At 38.9% G+C, this 25,461-nt stretch overlaps 1 protein-coding gene across 9 annotated transcripts in view; it reads right to left on the bottom strand.

Annotated features, from left to right (window-relative positions):
* SLC5A9 (solute carrier family 5 member 9) overlaps positions 1-25,461 on the bottom strand; it is a 48,090-nt gene that overhangs the window by 16,269 nt on the left and 6,360 nt on the right. For 5 of the 9 annotated variants that reach the window (XM_087929882.1, XM_026707043.2, XM_087929881.1 and 2 more), the window contains 5 exons: positions 20,999-21,070; positions 5,216-5,320; positions 3,121-3,285; positions 2,235-2,340; positions 1,555-1,635 (listed from right to left, as the gene is read on the bottom strand). In XM_087929882.1, the coding sequence (XP_087786008.1) occupies positions 1,555-1,635; positions 2,235-2,340; positions 3,121-3,285; positions 5,216-5,320; positions 20,999-21,070 (529 nt within the window). Of the gene's footprint in view, positions 1-1,554; positions 1,636-2,234; positions 2,341-3,120; positions 3,286-5,215; positions 5,321-20,998; positions 21,071-24,493; positions 24,576-25,461 lie in introns of those variants that run through there. The other 4 variants (XM_087929884.1, XM_087929883.1, XM_087929886.1 and 1 more) reach the window with 4 other exon arrangements.

Below are 25,461 nucleotides of genomic sequence, written 5' to 3'. Positions count from 1 at the left end.
GGATGGCCCTGATTTTTTTTAAAAAATAAACACCTCATATAAATGAAGTTATGGAAGGGAGATGAAACCGTTTATTTTTAAACTTTAACCATCTAACACCTGCCATTTAAGGTTGACTCAGCCTTCCATCCTTCCGAGGTCAGTAAAATGAGGACCAAATTGTTGGGGACAATATGCTGACTCTGTAAACTGCTGTAAAGCACTGTGAAGCACTATATATAAGTTTAAGTGCTTTTTCTATTGCTATTCTAAACGGGAGGCATTTTGAATGTGATACATACTCTTTGAAAAGTATGGTTATAGTTTAAAACAGAAAAACACATTATAAATAGTGCAATATGATATGTAACACCCAACAAGAGACATGTTTAAGCTTACACATTATATAATAACAATATCAAGAAAATTATATTAAATTAATATTATTTAAATCATATGTATTAATATTACTATATTGTTAGAATTTCTGGATTATTGGATATGTAGTTACCATAGTGCTGATAATTGTCTGTCTGTCTGAGCATGAGCATAATTTCTTTCCTAACCAGACCTTCTGATTTGATGAATAAATATTTCATAGTGACATTGTTCCAAATTTTGAAGCATTACAGTGCCACAATTGTTTGATTGGTACTTGAATAACACAGGATTTTATACCTGCTTAGGTCATTGTGTAAAAATGAGGTAAATCAGGCTGAAGGAACAACTATGTTTTAGTCTGTATCCCTCTCTGCATATTTTTTAAGAAAGGTTTTATTCCAACCATTTTGATTCAGGTGACCCCTGAGGGTACAGATAAACCCCCAAGTGGCCTCAATGACTCTCAGAAAGCTAACAACAGACCAACCTTCAGAGTGCTAATGACCAGATGACCGCTAAGGAATATAAATTCTTCTATTTCCCACCATTCCGCCAGGACTTCTTGGATGAGAAGTGAAATGTATTCAAGGGGAGAAAAAACAATAAAGTCTAGTTACTTTTGAAAAACTAGACTTTGGGACAACCATGACCTGAATGATTGGGAATCTCCACAGATATTCCAACCATAAGATAAAATTAATGTTTGCACCACATACTGCTATCCTGTGAAGACCTTCAAAAGCAAAACTCAAGAAATCTGTCCGGGGTGGGATTCAACCAATGTTACTACCAGTTTGGTGACTACGTTTTGTGTGTGGCTGCACACTTTGCGCACACACACCTGATGTGCACTGTGTGTGTGTGTAAAAAACCTTAAGCTGTGCCACCTGGACAGCTGAAAAGCACTGCGCGCAGGTGCGCAGCATTTGAAAAGCCACTTTTCCCCTGTTTTTTCAACCTCAGCTATGCCGTGCAAAGCAGCTGAGGTTGAAAAAGCAGGAAATAAAGGACAAGTAAGAGCTGGGGCAGGCGGGTGGGCCAAACAGCTGCAAATGCAGAACCAGTTCGGTGTCTGCTGTTCTTCAGAGCTACTGGTTCTATAGAGCCGGGCAGCATTGGTAGCATCCCACCCCGAATCTGTCCTATTTTAGAAATGAGAACAAGAAAGCAAGCAACACAATTCTTTCTTCTTACTTATGAACATAAGAACCAAAGCACCAAGTACCATGATTACAGTTTGTAGAGCATCTGTGTATATAACTGCAGTCAAACCACCTGCAATATAAAAAGAGAAACAAAGAACTGATTCAGCTACAAATACTTTCTAAATATTGATGATCAAAGTAGTACATTCACATTCCCTATATGCTATGTGTTGTAAATAACTATGTACATTCATTTGAATTTATTTTGATATGAAGAAAGCTTGGAAGCTATTATAGTTCAGTTCCATTAGCCTTCTTATTTATTCTTATTCAGGCTAGGACATTCATGGGAGAGGGTAAAAAAATGTCAAGATGTCAACCATGATCACTAATAGTAACCCTCTCTTTCTTTCGGATCATGTAGACACAAATTTGATATTTTTGATTCCCATCCCACCCCATGGATGCTCCTGGATTCTGGGATAATGATAATGATAGCCTTTCATGGTGACTTTCATGGTAGAAAAAAGGAGGAAAATGGTGCACTGTTCTGAAGTACTTTGATGGCGACTTCAGAACCCAGCTATGAGTTGGGACCACTATTTATATGTTTTCTTTTTATAGAGTGCTCTCATCCAATGTAACTTCTGGGCTATTTCATAAAAATAAATTAGTGCTGACCAGGATCAGTTATTCATGCACTATTATACTGCTACATAGCATAATTACCTGCTATGGTGTAGATAGCTGTCACTATTAACAAGATCACTGTAGAGAGATAGAGATTCCAACCGAGGGATATTTGGATAAAAAGTGCACCAGAAAAAATATCTGTCTGAAGCAAATGGAGAGGGGGGGGAAGGAGAAGAAAAGAGTGTTAATTGTGCTCAGTTATTGTACGTTGACCCTTGCAAGTAAAGCAGGTGCCAAAACTAGAAAAAGTGTAACTTTTGATGCTGGTACATGGATAGCATCTAAGCCACTGTTGGACTTATCACTGATACAAATAACAGAATTGGAAGGGAATTTGGAGGTCTTCTAGTTCAACTGTCTACTCAGGTAGGAAACCATATATCATTTCTGACAAACGCCTGTTCAAGCTCTTCTTAAAAACCTCCAGTGTTGGACAACCCTCAACTTCTGGAGACAAGTAATTCCACTGACTGATTGTTCTGAGTGTAAGGAAATTTCTCCTTCCTTCTAGGTTGCTTCTCTCCTTGATTAGTTTCCATCCATTGCTTCTTTTCTTGCCTTCAGGTACTTTAAGAATAGATTGGCCTCCATCTTCCCTGTGGCAGCCTCTGAGATATTGGAACATGGCTGTCATGTCACCCCAGTCCTTTTTTTCATTAAATTTACTTTATTTACTTTACTCTTTATCCAATTTATTTTAGTTTATTGAATAGATCTTTAAACTATGTGAAGCAGTCAGTTTGGAACAGCAAATCATCTTTAAAATTATTTTAAGGGATTTGGAAGTAGTGGCAATGTGGACATACTCTATTAGAACAATTATTGTAATTGAGAATAGTGAGGTGATTTATCTAAACAAACATCCTTGAATATTAAGTAAACCATATATCCCAAGGCTATGATTTTTGTCTTGGATACATACTGATATTTTGGTGAATATATACAAAATGAGGGATAGTACAGATAGGTAGATTTGAATCCTTTGTCCTCCAAATCTTTTCTTCATATATTCTGGCATGGTAACGACTCCAGAAGATATGTAAACTGGTACAAAGATCCAGCCAAGGACTATCAATGCCCAGGTGGCCTATCAGGAACAACAACAAAAAAAGATACAGCATATGCACACAGTATGTAAAATTATTTGTTGCTATAAAATGGCAAGAGAAAAATTGTGAAACCAAATAATATAAATGCCAGTAGATAGATGAGAGAAATGATTCCTTGAGTGAATAGCACATCTTCCAGAACACAGAAAACACTAAGAGTAGGTCAAAATATCTTAATTAAGTGGAAGTACAGGACCTCAGGAAATCTAACATCAAAATGAATGATCTTGCTCACACTTTTAAAATCACATTTTCACTTGCATTAAACACCTCTTTTTCTGTTGATTTTTAGATACAACTACTTCTGAACTTTTATTTCTGTCAGGTTTTCAAGATATACAGTAGATAAAATGATGAGGCTTTAACATTGGACTCGACAGCTATTAGTCTTAAGTACTACACAAACTGGTAACAATGCCAAGAAAACTTTGCTCGTCTTTGAGAATCAGACCTAGTTAATTCTTGAAAGGAAGAGCCTCAGAAAATCCCAGGACAGTAAGGTAGATTGCAGAAGTTGAAAAAAAATATTAGAAGATGACAATATTTTCCATTTTATCACTAAGCTTAGAACTTTGTTGGCTTCTGGAGATACCTTTTCCATTCATTATTATATAAATTACTGGAGTCCAGCCTTGCTTCTTTGCTGTTCTAGTAAATGTGCCCTTTATTACATGAGGAAATGTATTATTGGATGACCTTTAGCACTAAGAGAAATAATTCATCTTAGAGACAGCTGAGCTCCATTTTTTTTGGCAGCTGAGAAGTTCAGATATCCCTCAGGACTGTACTATGAGCGAAGTATTGTAACTGTAAGCGATGTTACTCAAAGCATGGAACAATCTTGGCCTTCAAACAATTCTAAGACAAAGTTGGCTTTTAAGTTCACTTGGATTACTACAAAGGCAGGGGTCAAGGGTCACAATCCTGTAGGGATTTCTGTGCTGGGGCAACACAATTTAACCTGAATTTGTCAAGAGTTTATGTTCAGTATGTTTTAAATGCCAGTTTGAGAAGAATTCACTTCTGGATATTCAATGGAAGGCTGCCTTTTCTTTAGAATTAGCCCTTTTCTAAAATACTCAGTAAATTCTTTTCACATTGGATTTTCAACCCAGTGGGGTAATATTTTCCTTGATTACTACGCAGATCATATAATCATTATAATCACATGGAATTGATTAAAATTAAATATAATTTGCTAGGTGCAAAAGAAATCTTTAGAATATTTAGGAACTCTGTCACAATGAATGAATCAGGCCATATCAATCTGCTAAAAATAATAATCCAAAAATGAAATTACTTCTCCATACAAGTACATTGATTGTGCTATAATACTGGAAGCTCTGTCCCTTTTGTACATATTGTGTGACATAACACAATGGATTATATTGTACTGCTTAAGCATGTACATTTTCTGAAATGGAGAGTGAAGCTACAGTACATTTAGTTCTTGTTTAATGTTCCCTCACACAAAATCCATTCAAAGTTATAACAGCATTGAACAATGTTCCTTATGACAGGTCCTTACCATTGCAGCTGTTACATTCCCATGGTCAGGTGATCACAATGTACGCACTTGGCAAATGGCTTGCAATTACAACATTGCAACATCCTGCAGTCATGTGATTGCCATTTGCAACCTTCACTGTGAGTTTCTAACAAGCAGGCCAATGGGGAAACTGGGAGATCTCAAATGGTGATCATGTGACCGTGGTATGCTGTGATTGGTCAGAAGTTGCCTAAAAACAGCAACTGGGACTGTTGGAACTTTACGTTGGTGTGGTCACATGACATTGCACCTTATGATTGTGTCACTTAGCAACCCAATAATTTGACCAAACCCACATAGGAGTTCCCCCAAACCATCCATTTGTAAAAAACAAAAACAAAAAACCAAAGTCATCTCACATTCCACTCAAAGCCTCCAACTGCCAGTCCTCCTGCAGCTCCAGTGCCTGCTAGACCAATAAATAGGCCACTCCCCACATTGCTTGACATCAATGATGCACCAATCTGAAACATATAATATCTAGGATTAGCTCAGAGATAGGAAAAATGAGCATGCATGCAGTAGTGAATAAAAATAGAGGGAAATATCCAGGACTGTTCATCCAGAGGTGGTATTCAGCAGGTTCTGACCAGTTTTGGAGATCCAATAGTGGAAATTTCGAGTAGTTCAGAGAACTGGCAAATATCACCCCTAACTGGAGATTTTACAGTATCCTTCCCCTGCCACGCCCACCAAGTTCCACCCACAGAACCGGTAGTAAAATAATTTGAATCCCACCACTGTGTTCATCTGATGGTGGGCTTTCTCTGTCTTAAAAGAAAATCTGAATAACCTTCTGTTATTTTAGGGCAATAACGGAAATAATCAATTGCTCAAAACTATGAGAAACTAATAGTTAGAATACGGAAAAGAAAGAAGTAAAGAAAGAAAAAAAGACAAAAGACAAAAGCATAAGGGGGAAAATGGAAATAATAATAAGTAACCACTGATTTTCTTTTACAGTAGCTATAATTTAACTAATTTAGCTAATTTAGCTAATTTAACCTCTTCTTCTATAGTTACAGCATGACTCATTTTTCTATAATCTATATTTTTTCCAGTCATCAAAACTATATATCATGAATTCATTTCTTTTCTGTTTGATGCAAAAATGTCTATAATGAGTTTCCAATCTTTTCTCTGATTAAGGATGTCAGTTTGGTTGTCTTAGCAAGTTCCATCAACTTCATCATTCCTCCATGCTGGGTCATATCAAGGCTTTCCATCTTTGGGCGTATAATAATCTCTGTAATTATCATGTATATATGATAAAAAGTTCCATAACTATCAATCAATCCCCAAAAGAAACACTTCTGATTTCAATTGTATGTTAATCTTTAAAATCTTCAGAGTTAGTGTCTACAGCTGTGTCCAAATTATTTGTAGCCTTTTTTGTAAATCTACCAGGCATGGCAAAATGTCCCTCCTTGTTGTTCATGGATACGTCCAGATAGTTATCATGAACCAAGTTCAATCCAAAGAAGGCATTATTTTTTATTGTGCTTTTTACAAGCAAGACTTGGGTTGAAGCCATATAGGGCAATGGTTGGAAGAGGACCTGGAAGACCCATTTTCAAGTATATCCTTGATCAAAGAAGATCACTTACAATCATGATCTCAGTCCAACATTTTTCAAAGGATCATAATTAGGGGGCGGGGAAACAGGAGAGAGTGCTATGTATCCTACCATGAAATCCTACATCTAACAAACAAATAAATAGGAACATGGAGTCCAGCTGACATGTGTTCTGTTTTATTGCTCCTCTTTCCAATTATATTTTGAAGCATGTGTTTTGGTCTATTGTTTTTTCCCCCATAGGAGCAATAGGCAAATTGTCAGATTTGTATAGTTTATGTAAAGATTGTGGGGGGTTTTTTAATGCACAAACTGGTTTGGTGATGGACTTTCTTTCTTTCTTCCTTTAACTGATGAAATGCCCCAAACATTGGAAGTGGCAAGACATTCCTGCTTTAATTATAATACTTCCTGGTTTGTTCCAGCACAAGAACCATCTCATCATTTCATTACATTTTAAAATGCTGGTAGAATCTCTGCCTGCTGCCTATAAGGATTTTAAAGGCAAAGACAAATATCCACTGAACTTGGCTTGTGCATAGCATTTAGTGTTGCTATTGATCTGTTGGGCTTGATTTATTCTATCTATTCCCAACAGAACTTACAAAGCAATTCTTGGACATTCTTATATATAATCCTACAGATTATATATAGTCTAAACCATTGGTCTCTAAACTTTCTGGATTTATCAACGCCACCAGGAAAAAAGAAAAAAGAGCATGGATTCCAAATGGATGTTTTCTTATTTATTGATATATTAAATGCACATACTACTACATATATATTGGTATACCACCTGTACTATAAAGCATTTATATTATATCTCCCGAATGTATATTTTATATATTCAGTTCACTATTAATGCAGCTTAATTTCCTACTGTTTAAGTATAAACATTACATGGAAACTGAACGTTCTAACATTTTCTTCCTGCATTCATGGACTATGTATATACATTTAATCAGCCAATCAATAAAATAAATAATTGTACACCCCACTTTGGGGACTATTGCTCTAGACAGCTGACATCAATATGTAAATCTGTAATGCCAGTTCAAGCAGCTATCATGGGCATTTGAAAATTGATCAGAGCCTTTCAAATGCTTCCTGGGTAGCACCTCTGGCCCAACAAAGGTGACTTTCAAGATTTCCATCAATATGGCGTTCCATTCATCAGATTTATGATTCAATTATCAATTTTGGGAGCATTTGGAGGAGGGGATGGGAACTAAAAAAATCTCCATATAGTAGGCTTCACTGTATAATAGAAGCCCTTTTATTTGTTCATGGCATACTTTAAAAAGGGGTGTATCTTCAATCACATGGTCCTGTCTTCCATATTGAATTTCTGGATCTCCTGCTACATATATATACTTTAAAATTGTATAGCTAACTAAATATAGAATATATAAAATCTGGTGCCACCAAATATTTAAAACTAACAAAGCTTTATTAAATAATACTGGGACAAAGATGGCACAAATATATTGAGAACAAACATGCTAAGCAATTATTTGGAAACAGAAAAACTACCATTTTGCAAACAGTCAACAGGAAAGCCATATGACTAGCAAAAAAAACCAGGGAACATACTTTTCAAGTCACTGAAGATCTGAACAGGTAAAATTGGTCCTGCTGAAATCATTTGAGAATTTGTCAAATCATGAACGCAGGGTTTCAGTATTACCAAAAACCAGGTCAGACCAAACCTCATAAGCCAGAGTTGTTCAGAGCGGGAAAAGAACTTGCTCCAAGCTTTTCCAAGATGAATTCCTTTGCTTTCCTGCCTCCATTTCTGTATATAACATTGGCCCCGTTGACCAGAGTCCCAAGGGACCTATCATGATAGTTAGTTCTGTAAACTTCTGGGTGGTCCCATAAGAAGCAGGAACTTCTCAAACCAAAATATTTGTGGATCTGGAAGTGCTCCAGTATCTGTTCTATGAAAATAGTTCTTTGAGCAAATATTTAATCAGGGTGGTTGAAACTTCAGTTTATCCTTCTGTAAAAGACAATGCTTCCTTGACAAGTAGTAGAGTACATAGTTTAAGTAAGTAGCATTACAGAAGCATGTCTCTTAATAGTAGCTGTAGTTAAAAATATACAGAATGTATATTGTAGGTGATAAGAACCAGGAAACACCTTGGTATTTACTTTAATTGGTATTTGTAAGTTGTAGTAGTAATGACCAATGTAGATAATTGAGTAAGACAGTAGATATGAGATCCTAGTTTTTGACAGAAACATAGTTTAATCAAATAGAAATAGGATGAGATAATCAAGTGATAAACTGTGTCACTTAAAGTAAGGCTACTAATTATACATAATTTGCAATGTTAAAATTTACAACTGTCCTGCCAGGTTCTTTTAAAGAATATTGAAAGAAAAATCTGATTCAGTTTCTAATTTGTCCTGTTTATCTCCTAATTGCAAATTGCCTTTTTTATGAAGCCTACAAGTAGTGGTTAGCATTTATCTGCCTTGTCCGTATTAACCAGGATAAGGTCTGGTTAAAGTTTAAACCTCGGATGACATATTTTCTTGTTATACCAGCATAATAGACTAGGTGGAGAAGATGAAAAAAAAAACATTGTCCAAGAACAAATCTGGCATTTTATGGCCTTCAGGCCACACTTGGTTCTTTAGCTCTCCTGTGCAGCCCATGTGAGGTCAATCAGAAATTAGAAATCGAATGTAAAGAAGTGTATGCTAATACATGCAATACACCTGCATTGCTTTTATTTTATTTTTATTTTAAAGAAGTGAATGCAAAACAACTGCTATTTTTTTAAATTTACGTATGTGCATGTATGAGTGGCTAATTCATTGTAATCAAAATCATATAACCCACTGCTTTTTATAAAACGATAAAATTAATATTGAGCAGAATTCAGTTCAATGTATTAGTTCAGCCCTACACAACATTCCCAGTTTCTCATGTGGTTCTCTTGCCCACCCCTGCCCAAGAAGGATGTTGCAAACTGATTTTGTCACATGTGAAAAATGTATGGTCATATCCATAAAGCTCATCTCAAAGGGGATTTGATTCTTTTTTTTCAGATCAAGCCCATTCTTGTACAGACAAGCCAACCATGCATGTATGTTAATACATCTATAATCAAGGTTACTGAGAAAACTACTGCAGTGCTTTCTACCTGAGACTGTCCTAGAAGTCTACTCAGAAAATTCAGTTGATGAAAAATGGTGAAATCCACCACAGTTATGAAATTTCAGTCCTGTATGGCTCACATTGTCTAACAAAGGGTTTCTGGAAAAAACTATCAAGAGATCGATTCATAACTGGCTGACCAACCAAACTCAACATGTAGTCCTCAATGGAACTACATCTACACAGAGTGAAGTATGCAGATCAAAGTGCTAATTTTAGCCTATGAACTCCTATATAGGTTCCCAACTACCTTCATGAGCATCTTCTCCAGCCAGTATTGCCCCATTCAGACCATGTATTATGGGAACAATTGCTGGTGGTTTCCCACTTTCATCTGGTGGTGGTGATAGTAGGGAGAAGAAATACAATATTATCTATGTGTGAACATAAACATAACCTGGGAATAACTTTGAATTGGTGGTACTAAGTCCTTCAGTCATAATATATTTGATTGCATTGGTCAATTAATAAGACAGAGTGGATAAATTACTGCATATGTGACTGAAGGACAATTGTTATAATAAGAAATAAATTTAGTTACTTTTTGTCCTGGCCCTATCCATTAGTTTTGGGAATGTGGCCCGAAATACTACACAGTGATCAAGTGTGTCTTCAAAAAATTATGTACTTTTGCATCATGGCAGGAGAATTCTAAAACCTCTACAGCAGTGGTGGTATTTGATCAGTTCTGCCTAGTTCTGGAGAGCTGGTAGAAGCGATGAGCAGCGGAGACTGAACTGGTTCTCTCTGCTACTCTAATGGCTCTGCTGTTGGGCTCACCCACCCGCCCGGGCTTCCCTTTATCCACTGAAAGGACGTTGGTACTTACCTAACACACCCGTTCTCTTTGAACTGTGAAGAGCATCCAGTAGTGGGAGGTGCTTCAGTCTCTGCATGTCTAGGCTCGGCTTAATTTGTGGAACGCTCCTCCTCCTCCACGGGGCTCCTCCCGAGCGTTCCCCAGTTTTGGCGAAAATGAGAGAAATAAACGCCCTCGTCCTCAATGCCCTAACAATTCATTGCTGAAACAGGACCCCACCAGATGGAAAAGGGTGGGGCTGGATGCTCTTCACAGCTCAAAGAGAATGGGTGTGTCAGGTAAGTACCAACGCCCTTTCTCCCATGAGCTGTTCAGAGCCTCCAGTAGTGGGACATACCAAAGCTTGGCCTGTCCTATGGGAGGGACTCCGTCTGGCTTGGAAACCCCTCCTGGTCCCTGTGGACCCGGCGCAGAACTCTTCTGCCAAAGGAGGCCTCAGCGGATGCAAACACATCTATTTTATAATGCCTAATGAATGGCGATGGAAAGGCCCAGGTTGCAGCTCGACAAATTTCAGTTATTGGTGCCTGTGTGGCCCACGTTGCCGAAGTTGCAGAGCTCCTTGTTGAATGAGCTGTTATGCCCCTGGGCACCTGCAGTGATTGAGTCTGATACATTATCGCTATCGTGGCCCATAGCCAACGGCCTATTGTAGAAGATGAGACCTTGCATCCCTGAGTGTTGGGCTGAAATGACACAAATAAGGCTTCTGTTTTTCTGGAAGTTGCTGTGCAGTTAATATATATTCGCAATGCTCGCCTCACATCAACCCTATGCCATTGTAATTCCAACCCTTGGGATGGTCTGGGACAAAAATTAGGAAGTATCAGCTCTTGTGCCCTATGAAAAACCGAGTTAATTTTGGGAATAAATGTAGGATTAGGACAAAGGACCACCCGGTCAGAATGGAAAACACAAAGATCTTGTTTTTGTAGACAAAGCTGCAAGTTCCGAAATACGATGAGCAGAAGTGATTGCTACAAGGAAAACTACTTTATACGCCAGAAATTGGAGACTTGATGATTTCAAGGGTTCAAAAGGGCCCTTACTGAGTGTGATGAGGACCCTGTTAAGGTCCCAGGTGGGTTAACGGTGTACTGCTGGAGAGAGTAAATTTGTGGCTCCTTGAAGGAAACTCCGAATGCGTGGATGATGGGAAAGAGATAGGAGACCTTCACAAGTGAGAACTGACACCAAAGCTGCCACCTGTCTTTTCAACATATTAGGTGATAATCCCTTGTCAAGTCCCTCTTGCAAGAACTCTAGGATTTGAGCCACAGATGGAGAGATGGGATCAATTCGAGACTTGGTACATCATTTGCAGAAACTGGACCATGTGGCATTGTAAATGTGAATTGCTGAGGGGCGTCTGGTGGCTTGGATGGTGGCAATAACTTTGTTGGAAAACTTTTTGCTCTTCAGACGATTCCGCTCAACCCTCAGATGGTCAGGTGCAACCATTGAGGGTCCAGATGTTGAAGGGGTCCCTGGGTTAGCAAGACCCTGTCTGGTGGAATTCTCCATGGTGTTGCTATGGATAGACTGCAGAGGTCTGCAAACCATGGCCGTCTGGGCCAGTAAGGAACTACTAGAAGCAGCTCTGCCCTCTCGTCTAGCAGTTTCTGGATGACCTTGGGAAGCAGTGGAAATGGCGGGGATGCATACAGAAGTCCCGGGGGCCAACAACAGCGGAGTGAATTGAAGTTCTCCATTCCTTGCGAGGGGTACCTGGAAAAAAATCTCGGGAGCTGAGCATTGAAGTGGGAAGCGAACAGGTCCATCACTGGCTGTCCAAATGTCCTGACTGCCTCTTGAAACAGGGTTGGATGGAGGCACCACTCCGATTGATCGATCGTGGCCCTGCTTAGCCAGTCTGCCTGTGTATTCGACAGGCCCGAAATGTGCTCTGCTCTGATGGAAAGTAGGTTGCTCTCCGCCCAATGACACAAGTGCTCCACTTCCCGCATGAGATGTTTCGACTGTGTGACCCCCCCTGTTTGTTTATGTGAGCTTTGGCTATTACGTTGTTGGTCAATATTAGTATATGCTGATTGCGTACCTGTGGAAGGAAGCTGCGGAGAGCCAGGTGTACTGCTCGAAGCTCCAGCCAGTTTATGCTGCACGACTGTTCTATGGCGGACCAGCGGCCTTGGGTTGTGAGCGATTGAACGTGTGCTCCCCATCCAAACAGGCTGACATTGGTGGTGATGGTAAGTCTGTGTGGCTCTTTGAAGAGGCAGCCTCTGTTGATGACTGGTCTGGTCTACCAGAGGAGAGATATGAGGACCTTTGATGGTACCCTGACCTTGTATTTGGAGTTGCTTTGGCTGGAGCGCTGGTACGAGAGCAGGAACCACTGGAGGGATCTAGTCTGGAGTTGGGCCCAAGGGATGATAGATATACATGAGATCATCTTGCCTAACAATTTTGATAGTTCCACTAGGGACACCCTCTTAAAACCCTGATCTCCTTAACTAAGTGCTAAATGCTATTTAGTCTATCTGGTGACAGGTAAACTTTGCCTTCCACCATATCTATGACTGCCCTCAGATGGGTTAACCGAGTCGATGGTGCTAAATGACTCTTTTTCCAATTTATTGAGAACCCGTGTTGTTGTAGGGATTATAATGTGTTCTGAGTATCTCTGACTGCTTAATGATAGGAAGATGACAAAATCAAGATGTCATCAAGATAACACTGGAGTCGTATGGGGATATCATGGAGATGAGCAGATAGAGCTGCGAGAACCTTCGTGAAGGTCCTGGGGGCAGAAGCTAGTCCGAAAGGAAGGGCCACATATTCGAATGGTGGTTATTATAACAGAATCTCAGAAATTTATAGTGGGAAGGCCGAATAGCAATATGTAGGTACACCTCCGTCACATCTATGGACATAAGTACATCATTCTTTCTGATGCAAAGTAAGTTAGATTGCAGGGTATGCATTTTAAACTTGTGATATACTAAGAAACGGTTGAGACATTTCAGATCCAATATTGTTCTCCACCCCACCGAACTTTTGGGAACAACAAAAAGATGTGAATAGAAACCTCACCCTCATTGATTGGTAGCTACTGGTTGGATGGCTTGTATGTCCAGTAGATGATGGATAGCTGTTTCCATAAGATTATGTTTAACCAGATTTCTGGAAACAGGGCGTGACATGAAAAAGTCTGGGGGAGTGGATTGAAACTCCAGTGCAAGACCAAATCTGATCGTGTCTCTGACCCAGGAATCAGACGTTGAGGAGTCCCATTGGTCTGGAAATAATTTAAGGCGTCTGCCAATGGGAGCCGGATCTGGGGAGTTATCTTGGATGCCAGAAAGACCTATTTCCTGCTCCTCAAAAGGATCTCTTGGATTGGCCACCCCTTCTGTTCCTATCCCTGAAGTCAGACCTCTCTGGCTGCTGCCCTGGTCTGAAAGATGGGGGTCTTTGGTATCTGAGTGAGAAGAATCCCTGATAAAAGGGCCAAAAGACTCCCCTCTGAAAGGACCGAGGATTTCTAGAATCTGACTTCCGAAAAAGGGAAGGTAGAATTTTCTTTTTGTTTTGGGTTTTGATTATCAGCAGGTCAAGGGCAGGGCCAAAGAGTCTGTCTCCCACAATAGGAGATGAAGCCAGATTGCATTTGTGCTTAATGTCCACTTGCCAATGTTTTAACCATAGTAAGCATTGTGCTGTGACCTGTGAGGTAATGGCCCTGGCTGAAAACTTGACCGCATGATAAGTTGCGTCAGCTGAGAATTCAGCGGCTGCTATAAGTTTTGCAATATCTTGGTGCGCTCTAATGTTGGAATTAGGGATATGCTCCCATAAGAGACGGAGCCACCTTAGAGAAGCATGGGTAAAGAAGGAAGCGGCTGTGGCTGCTCTGATGGCCCATGTGTCAGACTGATGGGCCCTGCATAGGGCAAGCTTGGCTCGTTTTTCCTCTGGCTTTAATGCCTCCAGCGCTTCACTGGGAATGGAGGACGAGGACGCTAATCCCACTATAGGTTCATCTACCTCGGGAGTATTCAACAATTTTGAGAAATCAGGGGCCAAATTAAAATATTTCCTGTCATATCCCATGGGGGCAGGGTACACCGTGGCAGATGCCCACTGTTTCTGTACCAGGTGTGAAAACATGTGAGGAACTGGAATCACATTTGCCTCGACTACCGGTTGGTTGAAAATTAGATCTTCTGGTCCCACTTCTGAAGGAGTTGGAGTGGTAGAAGGGGCCGACTTGTTCAGGCGTGCAATGTTTTTTTCCTTAAACAAAAGTGATCTGAATAGTTGTGGGCGGACTAGCCTAAAAATACCGGTTGATCGGGAATAAGGCCCTCATCCTCAGACATCCCACTTTCTAGGGGGTCTGCTTCTGACTGGGCTGGGTCACTGTCATGTATTGATCCTGACCCAATCTGTTTTATTTGATCAATGTGGTCCACTTCTTCTGCCTCATCCTCCTCTTCCTCCTGCGGCCCCTAGAGGGGCATGTCCCCCTGAAACTGTACCTGGGTATAGTGTTGCTCTGATCTGGTCAATGACCTTAGAGATTGAGAATCATAGTCAGTGGTTACTGGGTGTTCCCTGGTCAGAACTGCATGTTGAAGACCTGCTGCAATTCCCTGGCAGATTGCCAGCTCCATCCATGCCTTCATTCTCTCTGGAACTTCCTCTGGAAGAATGTCGTCCTGTCGAAGACCGGCAGCCATCGGAGTGAATGTAGCTTCAGGAGCCCTTTGCATGGTCTGTGTTCCAGGTAACTGGGCCTGTTGACTCTGGGAAACCAAGCTGTGTCTGGATGAGAGGGAGAAATCTAGGGGAGGAGGAGGATGGTAAGAGGTAGATGGTACTGGTCTGGGGGGCAGAAGGTCCTGTGAGGCCCTGTGTGCCTCCGTTGCACACCTATCTATTTGCTCTTCTAATGCTTTATGGCGCCTGTTGGCATCCTTTTCTGAAGCTTTAGAATGACCTTTTGTCTTCTTGGATTTGTGCTGAGATTTAGCTTTGACCCTTGATGTTGAGGGTTGAGAGCTACTACCGCCTGCCATTTTGAATTGAAAGAGATGCAGTATGCTCGTTATTCAAAGCAATACTGTGGCACGCCCACAGGCCTGATCCAAGAAGTGACCGGTTGCCCTTATAATATCTTATCGCCTTGTTTTGTTTTGTTTTGTTTTTCAATTAAGATATATTTATATATAATATGAGTTGTATCACAGTAATAATATCTTTCCTTATTAGGATATTAAAATTAATTATTAAATTAATAATTAATTAACTGATTATTATAAATAATTTAATAATTATTAATTATTAAATTAATTATTAAAATTAATAATTAATTAACTGATTATTATTATTATTATTGTTGTTGTTGTTGTCATTGGAGTGAATGAAAGTCACCAATAGATAGATAGATAGATAGATAGATAGATAGATAGATAGATAGACAGACAGATAGATATAAATATAAATATATCTAAATTAATAGAGAAACAGCTTGATAGAGTGAATATCCAAACAGCCAAATTAAGAATGCCTGAAAGGCCAAGATAATAAAGAGAGGCCTTCAACAGCTTCCCTGCACAGGCGGACATGGGCCTGGGTGCTTGCTGTTGTGCCGCTGGGTAAGGCTGTGAGGGTTAAGCCAACAATAATACACGGATGGCCTCGAATCTAATAAGAAAATGAGGTGTAATAATTCCTTAGGTTATCAGAAGGAAAAACCTCTGATCGGGAAGGAAAACTACCTCACACAGCTCGAGTTACAAATAGTTACAAATACACAGTTTTTTTTTTAAAGTAAAGGCAAAAACAATGGCCGTTATTTTTGGTGTGCCCACGCTTCCCAGCAACAAACTACTGCCATGTGGGGAAATGCCTCTGACGGCTTCTCCTTGTGGCTAAAAGGAACGGTGGGGGAAGGGGTGGAAAGAATTCTTACTGCTTTCCACACCAAGATGGCGTTCTGAGGGGAAAACTCAATGATACGACTCAGATGAGACCGAAAATGCCCACGCCGCTTTTGCCGATATAGAGAAAGGCAATACGGAATCACAGTAGCAGGGGGTAGAACAAGCAGATGGGGGTGGGGGGCTTGGAGCAATGCTGTAGCCGCCCGCTGCTTTGGGCGTGAAACAGCGCTGCCCGAAAATGCAAATGATCTCCGACGACCAGATGGAGAGAGCTAACGTCAGGAGATTGTAAAGTGATTTGGAGGTTAAAAGCCTGAAAAAACGAACTGGACCAAACCTGCTGAGTAATACTCCTGTTTCGGCCAAGGAAGGAAAAAAGCACTGCCTATCCACAACGAGGCTGAGCAAAACTGGGGAACGCTGGGGAGGAGTCCCGTGGAGGAGGAGAAGCGTTCCATAAATTAAGCCCAGCCTAGACATGCAGAGACTGAAGCACCTCCCACTACTGGATGCTCTGAACAGCTCATGGGAGAATTTGAAGCGCAGTTGCTTTGTGCGGCACAGAATAGTGCTGCGCGGCAGCTGCTGAAGTGACCGGGATCATGCAGGCTTGCAGGAGGTGAATTAGAACATTTCTGCACCTGCGCAAATATCTCTGTGCCTGCACAAATGTGCATTTTGCACACGCATGCATGCAAAGTGTATGCATGTGCACAAAGTGCGCCCACCAAGCCACGCCCACCGAACCAGTGGCAACGATATTTGAATCCCACCACTGCTCTACAGGGATCAGTAGATTAGCAGGAAAACCATTTGCCCACATTTTTCTGTCTCACCAAGAAGTAGGTTGTGGTTTACTTTGTCAAATGCCTTACTGATGTCCAAATATATATGTCCATAGCATTTTTGCTGGTCTACTAATTTAGCTATTTTGTCAAAGAATGTAATAAGGTTTTTCTAGCATGGTTTGCTTTTGACAAACTAGAAACAAGTAAAATTATTACTAGAAGCCAACATGGGTTTCATGTTGGCTTCTAGTAATAATTTTACTTGTTTCTAGGTGTTCACAGATCTGTTGCTTAACTATCTTTTCCAAAATCTTCCCAGATATCAGACTGACTGTTTTCTGGATCCATTTACCCCACACCCTCTCTTTTTTGAAGACAGGAACTAGATCAGCTCTCTTGCAGTCTTTTGATAGTCGTCCAATGCTCCAGGATCTTTGAAAGATATGATCCAATGGTTCTGAGATCATGTCTGCCAGCTTCTGTTTAATCCTGCCACAATAAGGATATGTGTCTCTGGGAAGGGAGCCTCTCTATTTCCTTAAGATTCAAATGCACATTGCACAGTCAGGCTTTTTACATCCCAGCTTAGATGTTATCAGTGCTGGCTTTAGGGAAAGGTTCCTAGTCTTATCCAGTATTGATATTTTAACTATCCCAAAGGTGAGAAACAGGTCAAATTCTATTAGCCTTTGCTAAGGGCCCCAAAGTTCAGAGGCAGAAATATGACTCTCAGAAAAGAGGTTTCACTTTGGAAGGGGAACATATAATCTTCTAAATGCTAACTTTTTATTATATGTATGTATACATGCATGGATGGGATATATGTGTCCATAGGCATGAAAACATACATAAGGCATTGAAAGCTACTTGAAGTTTCTTGGTATGATTAAGGTTGTTTAAAAATGAAAGTTCAAATATTTTGGACAAACAGATTGTATGCTGATGCTTATAATGAATCTTGTAAAGGTCTTCTGTCCAGTTCTTTGTTCTAACAAAAAGAAATATGGCTGTGAGATTAGATGACGAAATTTGCTTCTTAGACATACAGCATCTCATCAATCTTTCATAACGAATAGTTGTGTTTTTTCTTTTTAAGAATCAGAAACACAAAGCAACACTTGGTCTTCTTTAGGGCAGAACTCAACTAGTTGGGATGGGGTCAAAAATCAGTGTGGGGGCTTAATAAAAACGAATCAACATATCTCTTCTGGGACTCTATTCTCATGAAAGTTGCCTTTTCTTTCAAGAAATTTAACCTAGCAAGGAAGTTGTTGGGCACAACTGGTTTCTTGTCAGCCTTTTAAATTTCCTACAATATTACTATAGGTAAACAATAGGTTAAACATCACTGGAGCACAAAGCACACCAAACCTTTATATATGTGTGTATTTGTGTGTCTGTTAAAACATTGTCTATAGAATTTACAGTTCATATAACCCAAAGTTGAAGTTCAAGGCCATATTCAGCTTGCAGTTAAACTCTCCAAAGATCTACAGTATTGTATTTTTGAGGGAGGGTGAAAAAGATATTCATCCCACTGACATTTATTTCTCTGGGCCTTTAAATTATTGTTATATTACCTTTTTGCTCCAAAAAAAAAAAGTGTCCTTCAAAAGGTTTATGCCTTTCCAGTGAATCATTTCGGAGATTTAAATCCAAGTGGTTTAGCACAGAAAGCTTCAATCTTTACAAAATTGCTCAATAAATGAAGAAGTTATTAGACAGTGGGGAGGGGGAATCTTATTTTTGCCATCATTTCAGGTAAGAGAATAGTAGCTCTTCTGAACCTGAAGGATTTTTATTTTTATTTTAAAAGAAAAATCTTGAAAATCTCCATTATTCCCTTGTGGTTGTACTAAGTTTTCTCTTATCCCCATTCTCTTTTCAAAGCCTTGGTGATCATATTTTAAGAGACAATAATACTTTATAAATCCCAGGTGGCATTGTACATTCATTTGTGTACAAATATGAAGTTTAGCTATTTAAATCCTCAGTTGGCTGCCAGCAATATAATGCCTCTTGAGATAAAGTTTTTTGTTGCTTTCCTTGGTCTTATTGCATTTTAAATAGGCTACCTGAGTGGCAATACATTTGATTTCCTGTCCTCATCCCAGTGCTAACCATACTAATTATTTGGCCACCAGAAATATCTACAGAGTATTATAAAAGGTCAAGATGGTATCAACAACTGTGTGATTGAAGCCTTAAATGTCTTGCACTTTATGCAATCCACATAAACACCAGTGGACATTCCAGACTGCAATAAGGCTATGATTTGCAGAGTTGAATATTCCTTACTTACATATTTACTATAGCTGCTAATATCCAAGTCTACTCTCTTTTTTACTTCTTTTTTTGAACATAGGGTTCCCCACTACGCAGTGGAGTGGCCTATAGATGAAGACGTTTGCCTCCCACTTGGAAGGTTGAGAGTTCAATCCTAAACAGATGTCTCTCTATCAGGGTACAAAGAGAAAATATCTGCTGCGAACTCCTCATAGGCATCAGGCAAAGCATCCAACCAGCAAACACTCAGCTCCATTAAGCTTCCATGGCTCTACCCCAAATAAAGGGATAAAGGGTTGTAAAAAGAAAAAAAAGAATCTCTAAAGTAGCCAATATTGATACCCAAGGGTCAATGGAATCATCCAAGGGGTCAATAAATGTTTGGTGGAGCCAAAAGAGGGTGAGTTTGTGTCTGGGGGATCAAGGGGTTGACAAATGATGTAAGATTTATCGGGGTGAATTAATTTGGGTGGTGTATATAGAGTTTCATTCTAATTCCTAGTCTTAAAGGGGAGGTCGCTAGCAGTGATATAGTACTCTCCAGGGTTGGAGTAATCAGCCACTACGACAGCAGCCTCGAGTTGTCTCTGTGTATTGTTGCTGGCCTTGAAGCAGTCATTAAGTAGGTAATTACTGTGATTGTATTTTATTTTCCTCCACTCCACTCCCCCATCTTTTGAAATATTGACCACAGCTCTAGGATAATTAGCAAGAAGGCAATTCACACTTATATTTACATTCATTGGAAAAGAAAGGACAACAAGAGAGTAAGCAGGCACACAATGGAGAATACACTTAACTGTTTGCATAGTGTTTTTAGGACTGCCAGAGATACCACATTCCTTTCAATGTGCCAACTTCCCACAACCAATGGAGAAGTCAGTTGGAAGTCAAAAGTTGCTTCTGCTCCACTGCTGTTTTGCCTACCTGTGGGTCATTCTGTTTCTCTTTTTACATTAGTAAATATTGACTTATTAAATTTTGCTTACTATTACAATTATTTTTCTATTTAAGATATATATTCTTCTTAAACAATCATGGAACCATGGAACCATGGAGGGGAAATATGATCAGCCTAAAATTTAATGTTTTTTTCTTGTTACATCAGATTCTACTATCTTTCTCTCAAAGAGAATGACTCAAGAGGTCACAGGGTTATCTAGTTTATTCTAAAGGCAGAATTTGGATTTTGAAAAAAAGGTAGTCTATGAATCTGATTCAGTTTGATGCAGAAAATTGTTCTGTTTTTGGTTTAGTTCTGTTTGTTACTATTTAGATGTATAAAAACTAAAAGTATGTAGGAAGACTGCTTTTTATTGTATTTCCATCTCTTGCATTTAGTGTTAAAGCTGTCAAAGAGTCACTTTACTGGGGAAATAGGTGGTATATAAATGGGAATGGAAGGGAAGGGAAGGGAATAGAATAGAGTAGAATCCAGTTGCAAAAATCCAGATGACCATGAGGTGAGTATAGCATTGGTTTTCTGTGTGTGTGTCTCTTTCTTAGCTGTCACATGGTGGGCATCTAACTAGAATCCCAATTTTGATATTTTAAAGAATATGTAGAACTACCATAATAAAATATTTATACTCACAGGCCACCATGTCATGGATCTTCCAGCCAAAAAATAGCCTCCAACTGTTCCTCGACTGGCCCGAAGAGAAGACTAAAAACAAAACAAAAAAGAAATAGTGAAATAAGGAAAACACTGGCTTGGATTTTAAGAAAATTGAATGGTATGACATTCACTGAAGAAGGAGGGAACTACAAATTACTTCAATAAAAAAAAAAAAACTTGAACTCCTTTGTGGACTTTTTGCCAAAAATGGATAAAAATGAAGTGATGATTTTAGAATGCATTTATTAAAAATGTTTGATTAGGGACACTTCCGGTTTGTCGGCTTCGGTGACAGCAGGGATTCGCCTTCTCTGCGATCCCTGCTGTGCTAGCCGCCTTGGTGCCTCCGATCCTGACGGATTTGGAGGCTAAGGCTGCCCTGTTGGGGCAGCTGAAGAAAGGGGGGATCCGGACAGGGGTTGTGGGGTATCGCAACCCCCCCCAGCTGGCAATAACCCCCTTCTCTCAAGACGGTGGAGCGGCGGTCTTTATGGCTGCCATAAAGAAGCCGGCAACTGGATAAAGAATGCGCAGGAGGAAGAAGGAGTTCTAAAACGAAAGTTTTTTCTTGGTCGAACTGGGACCTTAAGGACATATTTAACACCTGGGAAAGTATTGGCTTGGAAGCTATAATGTTCCCGATTGATGTTTTCAGCTGCGAAGAAAAGTGACGAAAAGGGGAAGTTACTCTCCCTCCCTTATGGAATTAACAAATGGTCAAGGGAAACCAGCCTTTTGATAGAAGGTAAAACCTAAACTCCTTTGTTATAAATGGGAAGGGAGAGGCTTGGGAAAACAATTTTTTACTCTAAGACTTTGCTGGAGGAGATGCCTTGAAGATAAAGAGAATAGAAATTAATTCTAAGAAAGATTTAAAGCACAGATTGGACATTTTTTCTTTCCCTAATTTGACTTCACCCCTAGAAGAGAAATTGTAAAAAGAAGAAGCTTGTCCTCTGCCTGGACTGTTTGATGACTGTGGGATTTTGGGACTTTTGGGAACTGTTTTAATTTTGGAAATAACTGATTGGCTTAATAATAAGAAGAGGATACAGAAAGAGAAGAAGAAACAGTTCAAAATGGCTCTATCTCTTGATGAACTAAAAAACAATATTTAAAAATAAAGAAAGAAGGCAAAGATGTTATGGGAGAAGCCCTTTGTTTCCTAGATATGGCGCTTGTCATGTGTCAGCAAATTAAACAACAGCTGGAAGAAGCCGAGGAAGAAGAAGCCATTTTTAATGAACTAAACGGTGTGACTAAGAAAGAAAGGAGAAAGAGAGGAGCAAAAAGGAAGGACTTAAGAAATAAAAAAATGTTTATGAAAGAGAAAAAGAAGATGCAAAAACAACAGAATGCTAGAAAGCAAAAGGAAAGAGGAATGCAACAGAAAGGGGAAATCAAGAAGGCAGAGGTTTGGAGAGGAGGGGGTAAAAAGTTTAGGCGGGCTAAGAAGGAAAGGGAAAAGGGGGAAAAAAGTTACAAAGGTATAAAACAAGATGGAGAAAAGGAAATTTTTTTTAGGGATAATGGGTAATATATGGGATTTTTTTTAAAAAAAGGGGGATTCTGCAAAGTACACATGAGTATTGTAATAGTGGTATTTGTATTATAAGTAGATAATCAGAACTTTTTAAGATCTAATAAAAGACTAAAATATCAAGGTATAACTTTAAAAGGTTTAATAATGAATGATATTAAGTTTTAATAAAATACTAAAGGGAATGTTTAAAATATTAGTTTAAATATAGAGTTTAATGGATTAATGTGTTGACTGTTATGGATTTATTATTGTAGTATTGGTTTCTGAAATAGTAGAATGTACTAAGCAGAATCGGATTGGGATTTAGGTGTTATTTTAAATTTTAATTTAGGGGAATGATAGAAAGGCATCATACTCCAATTAGTGATTCCAGGGGAAACTATTCTTTTTTAAATTGGAAATGGGACAGATGTAAATGGAGAAATGGACAAAAGATATAAAAATATTTTTCTTTAAAGCAAGATTAAATATATAAAACAGAATTAAGATGAGGCAAAAGTGGAGAGGAGTTATATAATAGATATAGAATGGTAAATAAGATGGGTAATGGTATATAAGAAGAGCATGAATTCAATTGAAGTCCATACAAAAAGAGGTAATCTGGGGCCAAGTTACTTTCTAGAAGAAAGTTTTATGTTTTTATGTATATGTCTTATGTGTGTGTGTTTAATTAAGAATTAAATAATAAAATCGCGGAGGAAGACTAGATGATAATAATTATAAACAAGCCAGAGGAAAATATAAATGTGATGACTGAATACCAGATAAATTAGAAAGGAAATATGATTGAATAATGATTAAAGAGAAACAATGTGGAATTTGGTAAAGGGAATTTACGTGTTTATATGGAAATGGGATAAATTATAAGTATGTGATATAAAGCAATATATTACCTGCCTTGTAAAGATCTACAATGGAAAGAGGTTTTATGTTTTTAATGTTTAATGATGTTTTGTTCTGTTTGTTTGTTTGTAAAATCAATAAAACTTGTTTAAAAAAAATGTTTGATTAAGTAAAGAAGATGACAGCCTTTCCAGTAGATCAGACAGGAAACATGGCCAGATAAGCTAATTTCACTTTATTTTAAAGCCACATTAACATGATCTTGCAAGTCTGAAAAGACAATTCTTTTCAGTCTGAGGGTCCATCCTGAGTCTATTGCTCTGCCCACTATGCAGCTGTGGGCTCTGCTTCCTCTTATTTGATTGTTCCCTAGATAGCATCTCTTTGCCTGGTTTTCCAAGGTCATTCCCACATACCATTACTATAATATGTAATTTGGGAACTATAATATGTAATTTGGGTGGGTGAATATGACAATCATGCTTATAACTACTGCAAAGAAGATTGGAAGTCATTTCTTTAGATATTTGTATTTTTTCTTTTATTTCCTTACTCCTCCTTTGTATTCTTTTTGCCTTCTTTTTCCAACTTTTCCTTTATGTTTCTGGAATTTTTTAAACCTATGAAAAATCTTCTTATAATAAAATTACTTCTAAAAAAGGAAGAAGTATTTAACAGAATGAGAAATTTATTCCATCCCTTCACCTTTCAGACCTCCAAAAGTTTCTAGGTTATGGGCCTAGACCAATGTGGTTGGCACTGGGGCTACATTTAAACATAGGTGGGCCAGGTTTCAAGCACCAATGGATGGGAGTGAATCAAAAATATCAAGAGGGTGTATGAAACTGTGGGACAAAAGCCCCGACTGCTTTTTTTATGTGCAACCACAACTACATAGCTCTTTTGATCTAAGGTGACATTCCATACTTGTCACAATTGAGATTTTCTCTTTATCCTCCTTGGAGTTCAAATTTTTTACTTTTTAAAATCTCTGTTAACTTTACTTTGGTACTAAAGACAAAAGGGATCTGGAGACTGAAAAAAATGGGATGCAGGACGGTGTCGTATGCAGCTTGGAGCCTTACCTTTCCTTCTCCAAAGAGGCTTTTCAAAGGGTATAGACAGCACAAGTAGAAAGAAAGATATAGGAAAATATTCCTGGATGAAATTCTCTACAAGGAAGAAGTGCAGAGAAATATATGGAACAGAATCACATGTTTCTTTTATCTGCTCCACCTTTATTCTTAAACCTTGCTCTATTGATTTATTTAGGAGTCTTTTATTTCACTTTAACTGTTCTCAACCCATAGCAGGCATTCTTCAATAGCTGTTCCCTACTGTGGACACTGGCATTCAAGGTTTTAGACCAGAACACAGTGAACTTGAGAGCGATACTGTCTTCAAGACTGGCACACAATACATTTGTCATGTAAAGAATGAAAAAAATTCACTACTATAAGTTAGCGTAGATAGATTGTGATAGACTCAATCACTTTGAGGTTTGTATATTAAATGCAAAGTGACAGAGTGGAGGTTTGGATGTATCAGATGTTGGGTATGAAAGAGACGGACATGGCTGCTGATACTCTCTAAAAGTAGAAAGTTGGGAGTGATGGATTCAGAAAAGGGCAAGGACAGTCTTTCAATGACAGAATATCTCCTTTGCATGCAGAAGCCCTCAAGTTCACTTGCCCAGCATTTCCAGATAAGCATTGATAACCCCTGCCCAAAAGCTAGGGGAGCTATTGTTAGTCATTATCAGCAATAGGCTAAATGAATTTATGGGGTGATCTGAGGTAAGGCAACTTCTACTGGTCAGCAACCCTTCTGAAACCTACTGCTTGCTACTACTGTGATTGCTTCTATAACATTATACAACACCAGTGAAAGTAAGGAATGCTGTGGAGAATATTCAGTTATCTTTCATATCTGTGGTATCAGGAGGAAGGTGCATAAATTCACCTGCGAAACGAAACAGTTATCTGTGCGATAAATAACATAAATAAGAAGTCTCCCTTTTGCAAAGAGAATGATTTATTTCCAAGCTAGGGTT

This window comes from Pseudonaja textilis, chromosome 3, assembly GCF_049901715.1.
Source record: "Pseudonaja textilis isolate UNSWEBS1 chromosome 3, rPseTex1.2, whole genome shotgun sequence".
NCBI lineage: Eukaryota > Metazoa > Chordata > Lepidosauria > Squamata > Elapidae > Pseudonaja > Pseudonaja textilis.
Note: the sequence above shows the minus strand (reverse complement) of the source record. Positions and strands in the feature narration are given on the sequence as shown.